General features: G+C 42.1%; 1 protein-coding gene across 12 annotated transcripts in view; it reads right to left on the reverse strand.

Moving 5' to 3' along the window:
- Nucleotides 1–16,838, reverse strand: part of RAPGEF2 (Rap guanine nucleotide exchange factor 2) — a 417,203-nt gene that overhangs the window by 41,456 nt on the left and 358,909 nt on the right. For all 12 annotated transcript variants that reach the window (XM_068278845.1, XM_068278847.1, XM_068278850.1 and 9 more), the window contains 2 exons: nt 2,392–2,569; nt 190–326 (listed from right to left, as the gene is read on the reverse strand). In XM_068278845.1, coding sequence (XP_068134946.1) covers nt 190–326; nt 2,392–2,569 — 315 coding nt within the window. The remainder of the gene's footprint in view (nt 1–189; nt 327–2,391; nt 2,570–16,838) is intronic.

The raw sequence follows: 16,838 nt of genomic DNA on the forward strand, positions 1-16,838 counted from the left end.
GCTTCCCAGCTGGTATCCTTCATACAATAGGGCTTGGATTGTCATAACACTGACTGCCATAAGCCTGTGCACAAGGCATGCATATATTTTGCTGCTTGCTTCATCTCTTGTACTTGCTCTCTAAAAACAGTGTCCTTATTCCACAGGGTCTGTCTAACATAAGAGTGTAAAATCACACAATTGTCTGACCTCCTCTCCATCATTCAGTACGACGGTCCCGGCCCGTTCCACCACAGCAAACACCATGACAGCGCACAGTTCCCGTCTGACAGACATGGTCATATTGGCAAAGGCAGGCAGCTGATGCATGAATTCCAGGAGTTGTTCTAAGGCAGAGGAGAACAGTCAGGTAAGTACATCACACAGCTAGTTCCACAGCAAGAATATAATCAATGTATACACTATAGACAAGTGAAATGAGCTAACAAATGAAATTTCAGGGATCTCAAAACGGTATGCCAACAAGCAAATCACAGATATTGAAATATTTCCATGAATATATCCATCTTCTATGGCATTAGATTTTCTACATAATGCTAAGAAGGCTCCATCACCTTATAGGAAATCAGAGATGGGCAAATTAAAAGATTTGATACTTACCTGGGGCTTCCTCCAGCCCATGAGCACCAATGTGTCCCTCGCCGTCCTCCCAAGTGCCTCTGCTGGTCCCAGTAACTGGCTCAGCCATGCCAGTCGGGCTCTTCTGCACATGTGCAGGTGGGCCACGCACGAGCAGGAGAGCTGACTGGTGCAACTGAGCCAGATTACTGGGACCGATACCAGGCAAATGGAGGCACTTGGGAGGACAGCGAGGGACACATCGGTGCTCATGGTGCTGGAGGAAGCCCCGGGTAAGTACCCAATCTTTTAGTGTACTACACTCAGGTACACTTTAAAAAGTGGCATTTTAGCACATCTACAACTCTGATTGCAATCAACAAACATGTACAGAGCCATAACAATCCAACATGCATCTGTTTCAGATTGGATGATCCTCATCAGTGCATGGCATGGATTAATTTGGCTTGAGACACCCAGAGGTACAGACTAACCGGCAAGCTCATGCCACTAGCAAACAAGACAATACTAAAAGTAATTTTGCTCAGTGGCGTAACAATAGGAGCTGCAAGCCATGCAGCCGCGGGACTGCTCTGGGGCCCGCTGAGGGCTGTTTTGAGGGGCAGAAGGGGTCGCAGCATGAGGGGAGTGCATCAGCCACCAACATCGGCGGGGAGGAGGGCCACTCCCGCCCCTCACGTGGGCTCTCCCCCTCCAGCATTAATAGGTGGCAGCAGTGGCGGGCAGGAACACAGACATACCTCCATGTGTTCCACTCGCCGGAGGTTCCTCTCTCTAAGCGTCTGACGCTACTTGCTGTTTATCAGGAAGTAGCGTGTGGCACTTAGAGATCGGACCTCTGCAGTGGAACACATAGAGGTATGTCTGTGTTCCTGCCCGCCGCTGCTGCCACCTATTAATGCTGGAGGGGGAGCGCTGAGGGGAGAGCCTGGGGCGAGGGAGGCGATGTAGGTGGCCAATGCACTCCCCTCATGCTGCGACCCCTCCTGCCCCCCAAAACGGCCCTCAGTGGGCCCTGGGGGGGCCCAGTGATTTCTAGTTACGCCACTGATTTTGGTAGTACTTTTTTCCCTACTTTTAACTGCAAAGTACTGAAAAGTTATTTTAAACAGAAGATGAAAATTATCTCCCAGAAGAAAATTCAGGATAAAAAGTTAATTGCATATGGGCCTATGAGTTTTGAAGAGCAAAGGTTCTTATGAGTGGAGCAACAAACACCAATCATGTCACAACACCCCACACACAGAACACAGGGCCAGGAGTCAAACACTGCTAATATCTTCTTCTAGTCACTTGGTAATTCACAAAAAAAACAAAAAACACTGTAAACTAAATCTGATCATCCATGTTTAAATCATTTTAAATCACAGCTGGCAAATATTCATACAGTGGTAGAATTATCCTAAATCAATAAGTATTGATTTAGGATAAGTATTTCAGCACATAACACCCCAACCAAAAAAATAAATAAAAATAAATGAAAAATAAATCAACAAAATATGCTGCTGACCACATGTAAAAATGAGCGGCCTATAACATAGATCATAGATAAGTAATGAGTGGAAGCTCTTCAGCCCAAGGACACTCCATCATCATGAACATAAAGACGGGATGCGAGGCGAATGCACAGCACAATCTGTAAACAGGCATATTGACTGGGTTTCATTCAGTTTTGCCATTATGGTGGGTTAACCCAGTGATTGATTGCTAGATGTTGACCTTTATCAGAGACTTGTTTATGTCAGCAGCAAAGAGGATTAAAAAGGTTGGTCTGTCAGCAACTGCGAGTAATCTGGCTTTTTGTCAGCTTACCAATGTCATCGTCTGTTCGGTCGATGGGATCTTTCTCTAGGCAGTCTCTAACAATGTCTCGGCTCATTAAGGGGTCCGACGCCCTCTCGATATCCTCTTCATCATCGTCATCTTCTGAGTCCACAGCAGTCTCTGGCAACCCACTCAGGTCCATATCTCCTGGCTCACTTTCTGTGGCCTGAAAAACAGAAAGATAAGCCATGATGCACCACGTATAGTACAGGGTGGAGTCCTTTCCTAGTCATTGTAGGATGCAAAGGAGCCTACAGCTACCGCCAATATAAAAGACAACTAAACAATATTAACAACTGGCTGGTGTTTTTTAAATTGCTAGATATAAACACATTCAACAGCAGAAAGACATGGAAGAATCACATAACATTATATTTATTTGATTGACATGCAATAAAACAAAGAAATAAATAAAACCCTTACAAATGCAGAAAATCCACTTTTAATTATTGTGTTTTACAATAAAATTCACAAGTGTGCATGTCACCAAGATACAAGCAACAATGAATAGCTGTCGTCAAGTTCTAAGAGACCGAGTCATCACTATCAAATCTACAGGGCGCATATTGGTCCATAAGACCATAAAAGCACAAAAAAATGCAGTCATCCTAGATATGAAGAGGTAGATTGCTAGTGGGTGCATCACATCTCTCACAGGAATACTATTCAAGTTCATGTGACTGCAGAAAAGCTTGTGAACTCCAAGGGCTGAACCTCTGACTAACCCAGGATACCAACTGTGGTCTGTTCTTTAGTGAAGGAGCGGTATATTCTGTATACTTCTGCTGAATGGCTGGGTCACATGACATTTCCAATATTAGGTGAGCCTAAAGGACAAAAGAGGGAGCTGGCAGCTAGAGGAGGGATGGCACTGCTAATAGCTGAAGGTGCTAGCCATTTCTCAGGCATAGCTGGATGCATGGCTGTCAGATGAAAGAGTACCGTATATCAGTGTGGCGTTAAATGTTGCATGCATTCGTTTTCCATGCTTACAAGTGTGCTGCCTGTCTTAAAATATTAGAAGTATCAGCAGGGAAGAAACAACTTGCATTGGTTACCAGGGAATGAAGATGGCAGCCTTCATATTCCTCTCACTTTAGGTTCCCACTAAGTTCTTATACTACCATTTACCTTTTCGCATTCTATAGTCTTTTATAATCTACGATTTTGCTCATTTATAACAAGGGAATTCTACAAGTGTCCTTTGCAACTTGCTGTATATTTCCACTGGGTTAAAAAAATGACAAGCATGATATTTACTTAGATATAGTGTATTGGGTTCTGCCAATCAGCTTGTCTATGACATTCTATGTGCCCCAACTGCAGTGCCAAGTTCAGTTTGAAATGCCAAACAAATGGGAACTACACTAGCTCTTTGTCTGTGAAAGTTATTGCTTGCAGACACGTGTGGGTTCAAGTATCTTTTCACAATCCTTACCACTGACTAATACAAACATCAGGGGCTGGAAAAAACCCCAGGAGCCAGATAGTCCATGTGCCTTCTAAGTACAGATGGTGGTCAGTGAAACAGGATGCTGAAAGATTTCCTGTTGTCTCCTACATTGGAGACTGGCTCCTAAATTCCATGTGAATTCATCCATTCATACCATACATAGATTAGAATGCTCTAAAACATGCCAGCTTGTCCCTACATCGTTACATGACTATTGTGTGCACCATTGTTGAACAATAATATAATGTCCCTATGTAACATTATTTAATGTTGTACTCTCTCAACCAATCTACTATACAGTGCTGCATAATATGTTCGCACGTTATAAAGTTTAACAATAATGCTTAACTGATTGCAGTAAGCAGACAAGCCCATCTAGCATTTTGAGGAGCTCTTTAAAATGGTTGGTTTTGCACATAAACATAAAACGGTAAAAAGACTTGGATAACACTGTACATGGAGATGACCTAAAGAATATTGCTTAACAAAAAAAGCAGAATTTCACTTTCATATTTTATTGCTAATTAAATGTTATTACTCATTGGGAATTTTTTTTTATGAGAAAGTTGACTTTAGCATCTAAATGTGTGAACTCTGTATTCTGAATACTGTAAAACAATCAGCACTGCTTTGCACAAATCTAGCGATTACTGCTACATATAAACTATACACCCCGCTAACCTTACATTATGAACAATTTTTAGCCAAGAATATCATTAATGAGATTTAAGAGCACACATTGTGCAACTTTCAAAACCATGCATATGTTACAGCAAGTGGTTCAAGCAAATCATGGAATGCAGGCCTTTTTCTTCTGACTCTGTGACACAATAAATGACTCCAATAAGCATGGCTGTAGCATATTGCCTCATTATGGTGCAGCCCTGGACAGAGAGAAATGGTTAATGAATCAGAATATTGTAGGAAACTGATGATTGTGACAGTTCTCCTGCTGAGGCCATAATGAGCAGACATTCAATCTGTCTGCACTAATGCAGTGCTCCCTGCCTGCCACAGAGAATAAGCAGTTACTATCAATTGCTGATCAGGGGCCACATGCAGCAGAACCTGGGCAAAGAATAAGGCAAAAGGTGAAGATAAAAACTGGATGGAGTGGAGACTGTGTGGTGAGATACAGGCCGTTCAGCCATGCAGTTATATTCTCGATCTATTGTGGTGTTGTGCACCACGAAGGGCATGTGTGAATCAAATTTCGCATACATTAAGCAATGGTTTCCCACAGCTATATTTTACAAGCCCCTACTCGGACCACTTCAACTTCCTAAAAGAGCAACTTTGTGTTCTAGAAACAGTCACTATATGCACGTGCTGCTAGATTGGCCTCATTACTTGGCTATTGTACTATGGCGAGGGGGAAGAACAATCAATTGACAAAGGATTTTCCAGCTTGTCCAATTGCTTAACAGGCTTCTGGAATTGGAAATGGGGCGTACACATAGTAGATTATAACCTGAAACATTCACAAATGTTTGTCTTGTGCAAGAAAGTCTACTGGCTACAAAGTTCTGTAATGAACTGCTAGCACTGGTCCAAACCAAAGAAGAGATCTGTGGAGAGTAGTCAAGCTTGGTGATTACTGGTAGAATAGAGTAGCCAAGTCCAGGGAATCTCTGCAGATCCCAGAAACTTGGGAACTCTGCAGAGTGGCAAAGGTTTGTGACTCTTGACAAAGTTTGGCAATTCTCTGTAGTGAAGCAAAGGCAGGTGACAAACATAAAATAATCTTTTAAAATAGATTGAACCGCTGTAAAGAGCCGTAGACATGCAAGACCGTGGTTATCGGAAAACAAAACAGCCCTGGCATTTAGCAACAGCGGTTTGCAGTCAGATCATTACTGGAAGCGTGAAAATGGGGAAGTGTAAAATTCGCCACACATTTGGAATGACGATCGATTGTTTCTTATCGTTCAGCATGAATTAACAATGATTGTCGCCCCAAAACAGATCCGCCAGGATGGATTGCTCTATAAGGGGTAGGGAACCTTGGCTCTCCAGCTGTGATAAAACTACAAATCCCAGCATGCATTTGCCTTTATTAATCATGACGGACTGTCAGAGTCCTGCAATGCATTGTGGGACTTGTAGTTCCTTAACAGCTGGAGAGCCAAGGTTCCCTACCCATGATATATGGATAATAATTGCAGTTTCTTACTGCCATTGGGATTTTTTTCCCATTTCCCACAACTGCGGTCTAGCTTGTGTATGGATCTTCTTGTCTTGTGTATTGCTACTGCTTCTCTCCAAGTCCTAGCATCCTCAGTACAAATATATAACAGGTTATTATTGATCTCTCTCTCTCTCTCTTCTCTTATAATAAAAGAGAGCGAGTGTGTCCATTTTAAATTCATGTAAATAAAAGGTATAAAAGGACAATCCTCTTTATATACCCTGTAACAGTGTCAAGCAGCATCTGGAGTGCACATTTCCCCTACTACACTCCACAAAAAGGATGCAGAGTTACATTTCATGCTATAGTTTCATATATACAAACACAGAATCATTTTACCATGTTAATTTGTCTGCAGAGAGCAGACTATAGTCATAATGTTTTCATTTATTTACTGAATGTTGCTGGCATTTGCCATTGACAACCTTTAAATAAAGGCAAATGAGAGCATTCCATCATTCATGTAATTGGAAATACACAAATCCCTGTTGGCTTCTCCCCTGCATTACAACAGCACAGTCCATCACATTGTAATTGCCTGATGGCAGCACGTGGCCACTCTCAGGAAACAGTGCTGCAGCTTAACATAGAGCCGCCACTGCAAAATTGTATTTCTTGGCTGTGTCCTAAGGTGCCCTTACATAGGAGGCCAACAACTGCTTTATCACAGCCAAGATATCCAGGGCTTTATAATCACTGCATAAGACAATGACGATTGTCTTGTGTTCATCATACAAACAACAAATGACAAAAAGAGATTCAGAAGACAAGAGTGAAACCATAAACAAAACATAAAGCTGACAGCAGTTTCTATCAGATGCTCCTAATCTCCTAGTTCAGTCTACATTTGGGAACAAACAAATAAAAGTTAAGCGGCAGCAACAGGATTGGATGACGCCAGATAAGTGTGCTTTCTGGCCTAGCTTATATAGTACTATACCTCACTCTACATATATACCATGAACTCTGTATTAACTGTTAAAATACAGTAGTTGGAAGTATATTAACCTTGGGGGAGCCATGGAACCCAGTCTTTAGCACAGCAAAGCTCACAAACAGCCTAAAGACCCATACACACGTCGGATTTTTCCGGACGGGTCGTTTGAACATCCCGTCGTTCAGTCGTCCGCACGACAAATCGGGCGTGTGTACAGACTGTCGTTCGGGTGATAAGACTGGTCTTGAGCGATCCGCCCAGCGGATCGCTCAAAATCAGTCTTATCACCCGAACGAAAGTCTGTACACACGCCCGATTTGGCGTGCGGACGACTGGACGGGACGTTCAAACGACCGGTCGTTCGGAAAAAATCAGACGTGTGTATGGGCCTTAAAAAGTTGGCCTCCCCCACTGTGACTACTGCCAGTGATTTATGCTAGCTGGTTGGTCGAGACCCCTGGTTAGTTGAGTTCCGGATAACCAGGACTTTACTGTATATATTTTTTTCTAGCACATCCTACAAAATTCTGCGCATACAAAGCCACATGTCAATGAAAGCTTAATGGAACAGCCAAGATGCAGGTTGCACCCACTAAACAGGTCGACGTGCTTGTAGGTCTAAATCCCTCAGACCTTGGGGATTGAAGCAGACTGGAAACCAGAAGATGACCCAGCACTGTCTTCGTAATGTATTTATAAGCTCTTTATTAAGGCATCATCAAGCAAAGGCAGGATACAGCATAACAGGAGGCTAATGCATTAAACAGCAACCTTTCGGGAGGACGTCCTACCTTTTTCAAGCCTGCAATGCCTCATCGTTTTGGGAGGATGTCCTTAGAGGCATTGCAGGCTTAATGGGCGCATTTCAATTACATGCAAATTTTCATGTACGGCAACAAGTCTAACAGCATTGCACGCCACTCCACCCCCCGCCGCTTTTGTACACTAAACCTAAAACAATGATGATTTAGCTAGCCATACTATACCAAAATCTGGTTGTGAACAAGCATGTTTTAGCCACAAAAAAAAGCTGTCAGCCCTGCACCTTATACTTGAGGAGCCACACTTATAAATCAGGTTAGTGCACCCTGGCTTCCTTCTCCACTTCATACATTCTGAAAATGTTGTGTTTTTTGTTTTGAAAAGTGGGATGACAATGGGCTGTCCTGCTGAGAACCCTATAATGGCTTGAAATGGTTATGTGAGACTAAATACCTAGAAGCTCAGATGAACATTAGTCAAGGTCCTACTCATAAACAAACAGCTAATTAGAATGTATGACCACTTACTATTTAAACTAGGGCCCCCAGGAGGAATGGATTCCTCAAAGCAGTGATTACAAATTCTCTTTCATGATTGCATAATTAGAGATCTTTGATATTATTAAAACGTATAAAGTGGTAACATATTATGCAGTGCTGCACAATAGATAGGGGAGACATTACAACATTAAACAGCTTTACACAGTGACATTATGGCATTAAACAAATGGTACACAAAATAGTGATATAGCAATGTAGAGTTAAGTCCATATGGTGGGGTAGAAGAGCACATGGGGAGAAGGGACCTGCCCCATACAGTAGGATTACAATCTAGGGGGTGGGGGTGTAAGTCCAAGGGAGGAGGACGGAGTTTAATAGCCTGAAAATGTGAAATTTGATTCTGTTAGAACAAGGGAATTTTTTTTTTTTTTTTTACTAAAAGACCTTGCAGTTTTTGGACAAAATCAATAAAAAAAAAATTCCAAGAAAAATTAATTTTTAAACCAGTGAAATTATATTTTAGTTTAGGGCACAGGCGGACACACACAGTGGGGGAGGGGAATACAGGTGACACAGTGGGGCGGGGGGGGGGGGGACAGAAGGCCTGGGGGAACAGAGGTGACTACTGGAGACGAAGGGGGCATAGAGGAGGTACGGGGACAGAGATTGCACAGTGTTTAGACCAGGCTTTCTCAACCAGGGTTCCTTGAGTACTCTGCAGGGGCTTCTTGGCATTTTCCCCTATCGTGGTGGTGGAGGAAATATGATAGAGCAAATTATAGTAGGAGCAATTGTAAAAAGAAGCACATTAATAGAAAGCACTAGAATAAGGAGACACTGTAATAGGGGGTAGTTAAATTAGCAGCCACACCAACTTTTAAAAACCATGCCTCCTGCAAAATAAATGCAGGGGTTCCTCGAGATCCAAAAATGATTTGCAGGGGTTCCTCCAGGCAGCGCTGGGACAAGGTCCTCCAGCACCCAAGGCTGAGACACCAAAGTGCACCCCTCCATCCCTGCCTCCCCAGCTGTCACACACTAATTGCTATTAGACTAACAGTGCCACAGGGCCCACAACCTCCCCAACACCTTAATATCTAGCTATCTGGCTTACAGTCACTGCTATGTATCCCCTTTTCTTATTTCTTTCTGCTTCAAACACAATTAGGAATGACAGCTGAATGAATTGTGCGCCCCCTCCTACACTGCGCCCTGAGGCTGGAGCCTCTCCAGCCTATGCCTCGGCCCGGCCCTGCCTCCAGGGTAAAAAAGGTTGAGACTGATTGGTTAGACTAATGGACAGATTCAGGTTAAGATCTAACATACAGTTCCCATCTCTTTCATTAACTTGAGACTACCTGTAAAAAATCACTCTAATCCCAATAACCTTTTCTATGGATAGCAACACAAAGATATATAAAGAAGTATATAAAACAAATGAGCTCCACTCAGAGTCTGCACGCCGGTCTCAACGGAAGTCTCACAAATGATTGTTTTGTCTCTTTCATTTAACTGGAAAAGTCTGTCTCTCCTATAATGAGTGTTTCTTCGAAGCAAAATGCCTGACGTACAAAATTCAAGAGTGATATTAATATTTAAAGAGGTCTGTTATGAGATCAATGCCGAGAGCCATCTAAAGATGCTGGTTCATGATTTATTCACATTAAAAAAAAGAGAGGAGGGGGTGGATAGTGTGTGATGTGATAGTTTTTCTACAAACACACGCATGTCTACAGACGGCCATTCACTATTGTGGTAACGAAATGACGGTTAATGCAACAGCATGACGACACAGGGAATTCCATAAACATAAAACCTCTACAGGTTTATTTAACCAAGATGCTGATGAGACAAGAGGGAACCCTCCTTCGCTTGAAATTGCTGGCTGTCTAATTAGAGGCCCTTTTTCTTACATGACAGCCCATGTCTCCATTACTCAGTGATAATTCCCATTAATCTGGCTTCCTTCTATTGCATTGAATATGCATGAGGGTATCTTCCTAAAAGACACTAATACATTTTAATCAACTGTTGTTGCTCTCTTAATCATAACAAGGCTTTAAATAGTCATTAATAGAAATTAAAATGCATATTGCCTACCAGTGCCAAAAAGAGGAGTAGATCATGTTTAATGAAGGGCCCATTTTGCTGTGCTAAACTGTGTAGCTTGCTCTCAGATGAATCAAAGATGACTCATCACTCAATATATGAAAAGAAATAAGACAGTTAATAAACAGACAAAGGTTTTACAACTTCAACAAACTAAAGTAGACACTCACAGAATTACTCAAAAGGTTAATAGAGAAAAATTGCCTGAAAAGCCACTGTGTAGCAACACAGAAAGATAACTGCCTGAAAAGCACAGAAGAGATTGACTGGTTGTACCAGAAGCGACTGTCTTGTCATTACCATTAGGCATTTATTACAGGAAGTTCCTGCAAGAACAATAGCATTCTGTCCCACTGGACAGGGCTGTGGAGTCCATACAGAAACCATCCAATTCCTAAGTTTATGAAACCACCGACTCCAGGTTCCCAAAATTGCTCCGACTCAAACTACTACTCCACAGCCTTTGCATGGCTAACGAGCGGGTACAAAAAGCATCAGACTCCAACTCCGACTCCTCAGTTTATGAAACCAACGACTCCATCTTCAGGTACCCAAAAATTGCTCTGACTCAGAGACTCCAACGCTGCATAGCTGAAAGAAGGACTAGTGACATTGAGGGACACCTGTACCTACTGTGGATAATCAGTTGAGATGCTAAGGACCAATCATTTTGACCCTCAAAAAACTCTAAAATACAATTAATGTCATAGGGCCGCATGGGGGCACAGTGATTAGACCACTTGCCTTGCAGCACTGGCTTCCCAGTTTGTATCCCAGCCAGGGCTCTATTTGAACACAGTTTGTATGTTCTCCATGTCTGTGTGAGTTTCCTACGGCTGCTCCGGTCTCCTACCATATCCCAAAAACATACGAATAAGTTACACGGCTTCCCCTAAAATTGGCCCTAGTCTACGAAACATACACTACACAATACAGACATATGACTATGGTACGGATAAGATTGTGAGCCCCTCTGAGGGACAGTTGAGTGACAAAACAATATACTCTGTACAGCACTGCAGAAGATGTTGGCGCTATAAAAATACAAAAAAAATAAATAAATAAATAACAGGGCCCTTTTATACTTGCCACATTTTGATAAAATGTGCACCGTAATTAACATGGTAATGGGTGTGTCCTTTTTACATCAATGCACTTCAACGTTTAGCCATTTGCAAATGTGCAGCATTTTTCCTGCATTTGTGATTGGCCAATAATCAGTTTTTAAACTCCCATCGAAATACAGTCGAAAATTGTGGTAGCAAATGCGCTAGTTGTAAATAGCAATAAGTCCCAATGAATATCCTGGCAGAGCTGAAGTTGTGACGCTAGCTCAGCTAGGCTTTATCTGATCAACATTTTAGTGAAGCCGCAAGAAGAAAAAAAAATGTATGCAGCTAGTACACTAAACATATTACTATTTGCCATTCTAAACATGATGCTTTTGCACCTATCAATAGGAATGGAATGAGGGTCCAATGCTGATGGAGGCGATTCTTTTTATAATTGCATGAAAAGATCAGTGTACATGAATTATGCTGCTTATGGTCAGATCAATTTATTTACTTTTTGTAACATCAGCAACTTTACAAAGTAATATTTGACTGGTTTTATTATTTGTGCTAAAACCTCAACTTTCAAATACATATTTAAAGAACAGCACAAAACAGATAACATTTAATTTTTTTTAATAAAAAAGGCCAGGAGTAGTTACATGTCTGGAGGTACCTTCTATCAAGCCCCATATAAACACCATTTCATTATGGTTTCTGCCAGCAGCCAGTGGCATTTTGTGCATTCATGGCTTGGCTGCATGTACTAACCCATGAAAAGGGGAGGGGCTGCAGTCCGTTAATTTGATGGGCAAAAAAAAAACTGGGAATGCTTGTACAAACACTAGACTGTTAAGATGCTCATGCAATTATTGACTTGGAGGCTGATCGATCATCAGATTTCATAATTTTTGAATCTGTTGAAAATTAGTGCTGCTAAGATCATGTCCGATTAACAAGTCGACCAATTCAAAATTTGTTGCATGTATCTATCGACATGCTGGAAAATCTCAGAACGATATGCTCGATCGGTGTACACCCTGCATTTATTAATAGAAAACAGCCTGTGTAATTCTCCCTTCTCAGCAAGTAATGAGCTACTGAAATTTGAGCTCAAAGCTGTCTGCCTAGTTGAGAGTCAATGTGTAAACACAGTAGTTTAACCCTTTCTGTGCTCCCAGCAAACCAGGAAGCAACGAAACTGCAGTATCAGGAGCTCTATAAGCTGGCTGGACAGTGTACTGGTTAAGGGCTCTGCCTTTGACATGGGAGACCAGGGTTCGAATCCTGGCTAGGTCAAGTATCTATTCAGTAAAGAGTTCAAGGCAAGACTCCCTAACACTGCAGGGTGGCCTCTTGAGCGCGTCCCAGTGGCTGCAGCTCTTGAGCGCTTTGAGTCCGACAGGAGAAAAGCGCTATACAAATGTTCGGATTATTATTATTATTAGCTGTTTTTTGAATTATTTTTTTTTGCGATTCCTGATGCTTGGGTGGGCGGTGCGTTTTTGTTAAAGGGGCTTTTTCAGAGTGGTTTTGTAATTCACTCCCTGACGACACAAGTCAGGAAGTGAACTCTTTGACCCAGAAAAGAATAAATACAATGTATTTATTCTTAAAAAACGCAAACACAATCGCTGCAGAAAGCGATTTTGTGAGCATTTTGCATTTTTCCTATACCTTTCATTGAGGCAGAATCATATAAAAAAAAGGTACAGCTGTGAACTCTCTCCTAGGAAATCATTGCACAAGCGTTTTTTAGGGCGCTTGAAAAAAGGGGAAAACGCCCTTAGTGTGAATGAGCCCTTAGAGCACAGAGGAAATTCTGAGTTCAGGTCCGCTGTAAGCAGACATTTGTGCTTTGGATTTTTCAATGAGCGAGTCTGAATGGGGAGCCAATCCCAGTAATCACAAAGCAAAAAAATGGATGGGGCTCAGTTAAAGGACAACTGTAGTGAAAAGTATATGGAGGCTGCAATATTTATTTCCAGTTGCCTGGCAGCCCAGCTGCTCTATGTGGCAGCAGTCATGTCTGAATTCGACCGGAAACAAGCATGCAGCTAATCTCGTCAGATCTGACAATGTCAGAAACAAGGGGACAAGGGTGCGCTCCAATGGTGCATTAACTTTTTATTAAAAAATAACACGCATAAACAATTGCACTTACAATGTGTGTACAAGTATTGCACAGCGAGAAGGACGCCAGCGAGTCCCTTCCGCTTCCCGACCCTGGCCAGGGCTTGCAGGGTCCGTGCTCGATGTTAGGCAGGTAAACTGGGGACAACCGCCGGCTCCTACTCCTCTTGGCAAGCCGTCTGACGTCACAACGCATTTCGGAGCTTAGCCACGCCTTCTTCGGGTCTTACCTGCCTAACATCGAGCACGGACCCTGCAAGCCCTGGCCAGGCTCGGGAAGCGGAAGGGACTCGCTGGCTGCCTTTTACATGTGCAATACTTGCACACACATTGTAAGTGCAATTGTTTATGCGTGTTACTTTTGAATAAAAAGTTAATGCACCATTGGAGCGCACCCTTGTCCCCTTGTATGCAAACACTAGATCTCTGGCACCACCCAGCAGAGGGAGCAGAACCGTGGGCACACAACTCAGTTAAAGGGCCATACTAAGCTAAAGCTAGCGCCAGATCTACTATTCAATGTCAGAAACACCTGATCTGCTGCATGCTTGTTCAGGGTCTATGGCTAAAAGTATTAGAGGCAGAGGATCAACAGGGAAGCCAGGCAACTAGTATTTCTTAAAAGGAAGTAAATATGGCAGCCTCAATATACATTTCCCAACAGTTGTCCTCTAAGATATCTGGCATGCAAGTTGCAATGTCATGGGAAACCTGCACACACACACTAGATTCTTAGCTGGGATGGTGCCAAATGGCCGAGTTCCACCCAGGGTGTGTAAGGTGGGAGAGAGAGGATAGGTGTGTGACTCAATATACAGTCTATGTAATCAGTTCACAGCTGAGGCTGTGAACAGCTGGTTTCTATTTCAATCTTTGAATACTGTTCAAAGCTTAATCTGCTGTTTACAGAGTCATATGAAATATTCATAGGTAATATTTTAGAATTCACACCTCTCATTGAGCAATATAACTAGAATGGTCATTCATAATTCACTGAACTAAAACTAATATCAGTCAAACAAGACATATCATCTACAGTTGCCATTCTGTTATTCCCACCCCACATATAGATTTTTCTTCAATGTAATTCCACAAGACAAATCAAAAAAAATACTTAATGTTTTAATACAATCAGTTTGATTTAATAGTACAGTATCAACATTTCCCATCTCTAATGCTGGGTACACACGATACGTTTTTTCCGCTCGATTCTCTTATCTTTTTCGATTCACTTCTATGTGAGAAATCGAGTGCAGAATCAATTGGAAGGAATATTGGACATGTTGGATATTATCTATCAAATCCATCTATCGAGTGGAAAAACGTATGGTGTGTACACAGCATTACATCACATAAACCAAATGCTATTAATCATTTGTAACATGTCAGCTCCATTGGGCATAGACATGACTGCGTTATAGAACTGGCAATCCCATGGAATGATTGTAACTACAGTACCCCTGAACTGAGAGGGATATATGGAAAAACAACTGTAGGTGTTGCCCTATGTTTATACTGATCTACAATGCGGATATATAAGAACAGGAGTAGTTTTGATCTTACCTCCTTCAAGGAAAAAAAAACAGAGGTAGATATAAAGTTTATTGATGGACATAAAGACTTATGGGTCGCATGCACGTCAAACTTTATATCTACCTCATAGCATCAGGCTAGAGTTTAGTATTGCAAACTTAGGGTTTTCAATAATCCAAGGAGAGTGACCGACCAGTACCTGCACCATCAGTCCTGGGACACTAAATGGGAGCAGTTTATTCTCCTGTAGGCTCTAACAGTGGTTATAAGAGTGCAACCCACTTCTGTTAGCATAAATTACCAATATACTTGAATCTCACCGATCCAAACGATACTGCACCATTGGGCTTCTGGTCTCTCTCACTGCAGAATCTTGGAGGTTAAATCCATGACTACCGAGAATTATCACACAGGGATATATGGAGGCTGACATGTTTATTTCCTTTTAAACAATACAGATTGCCTGGCTGTCCTGTAGAGCCTCTGTCTAGCCAATGACCCTGAACAAGCATGCTAGTCAGGTGTTTTGGCACCGAAGTTTGACTGGATAAGCTGCATGCTCATTTCACGTTTGTGATTCAGATACTACTGAAGCCAAAGAGATCAGAAGGATGCCAGGCAACTGGTATTGTTTAAAAGGAAACAAATATGGAAGCCTCCTTATCCCTCAGTTCCGGTATCCTTTAAACACGTTTGCCAGTACTGCTCTTGAGGTCGCATTCACAGTGGGACGTTGCGGTTTAATGCGACGTTAAAGTCGCATCGTGTCTGAGTTAAGAGGTAACGCAGTGCAAGCAGTGAGTTACCGCAACATTTCTCAACGTGACTTTAACATCGCACTGTGAACTTCCCATAGGATTAGCATTGCAGTGCGGTAAGCTGTGTTAGAAGACATAACACAACGTGGCACTGTTAATGCAACCTTAAAGTTTAAAAACAAAAACTAAATTAATGACCATTAATGGATTCAGGTGTGTTTATATTTGGCCAGCAAAGAGGACTATAGCCCTGAATTTATGCTACATGCAGAGCTTTGAGCTTATGGGCATCTGTTAAACATTGCTTGGAAAAACAAAATGCAGAAAGATAAGCTCCTATTGTCATAGGGTGATTTATTAGTGAATTGTTTGCCTTTAGGTCTTTGTTCATGAAGGCCCTATCTTCTTCATTAGCTACATAACACAGAAGATGTTACCAACCTCAATAGGCAGCAAGCACACTGGAAAGAATGGCTGTTTGCACAATTTTACTTTGACAATAGAGCAGCACTGCTATCTACTGCCATGGTCCCCTTCATCTGGCAGTACATTTCAGAAAGATATGGTGACAGCTTCCCCTCTCTGCCATCTCTGCTGAAATTTAATTACAAGCAGATTTTCACTGCTGCCCACAGACAGCAAATGCAGTACAGCTCTTTCCGAAACCATCTGCCAACACAAGATGGTCTGAATAGACCTGAATACATGGCAGCAGAATCTTCCACTGCAGCTACAGACTGAATATGAAAATAAACGCAGCCAACTATTCAACGAGATCTGGAATATAAGAAAAACAAATCTGAGGCCTAATTAGTGTGCATGTACTACAAGGCCAGCAATAGAAGGCATGTGTCAGACATTACTAGCTGCACATGATTTCCAAACACATGGCACTTAAGCATTAACAAACGCCATATCTATTATACTGGTCTGATTCTTCTCCTTGAAAATCCAATAGTCTTTTTATATCCCTACCCTCACGGGTGTCTGGAAATCATGTGATCTGAACA

Source organism: Hyperolius riggenbachi, chromosome 1 (genome assembly GCF_040937935.1).
Source record: "Hyperolius riggenbachi isolate aHypRig1 chromosome 1, aHypRig1.pri, whole genome shotgun sequence".
Classification (NCBI taxonomy): domain Eukaryota; kingdom Metazoa; phylum Chordata; class Amphibia; order Anura; family Hyperoliidae; genus Hyperolius; species Hyperolius riggenbachi.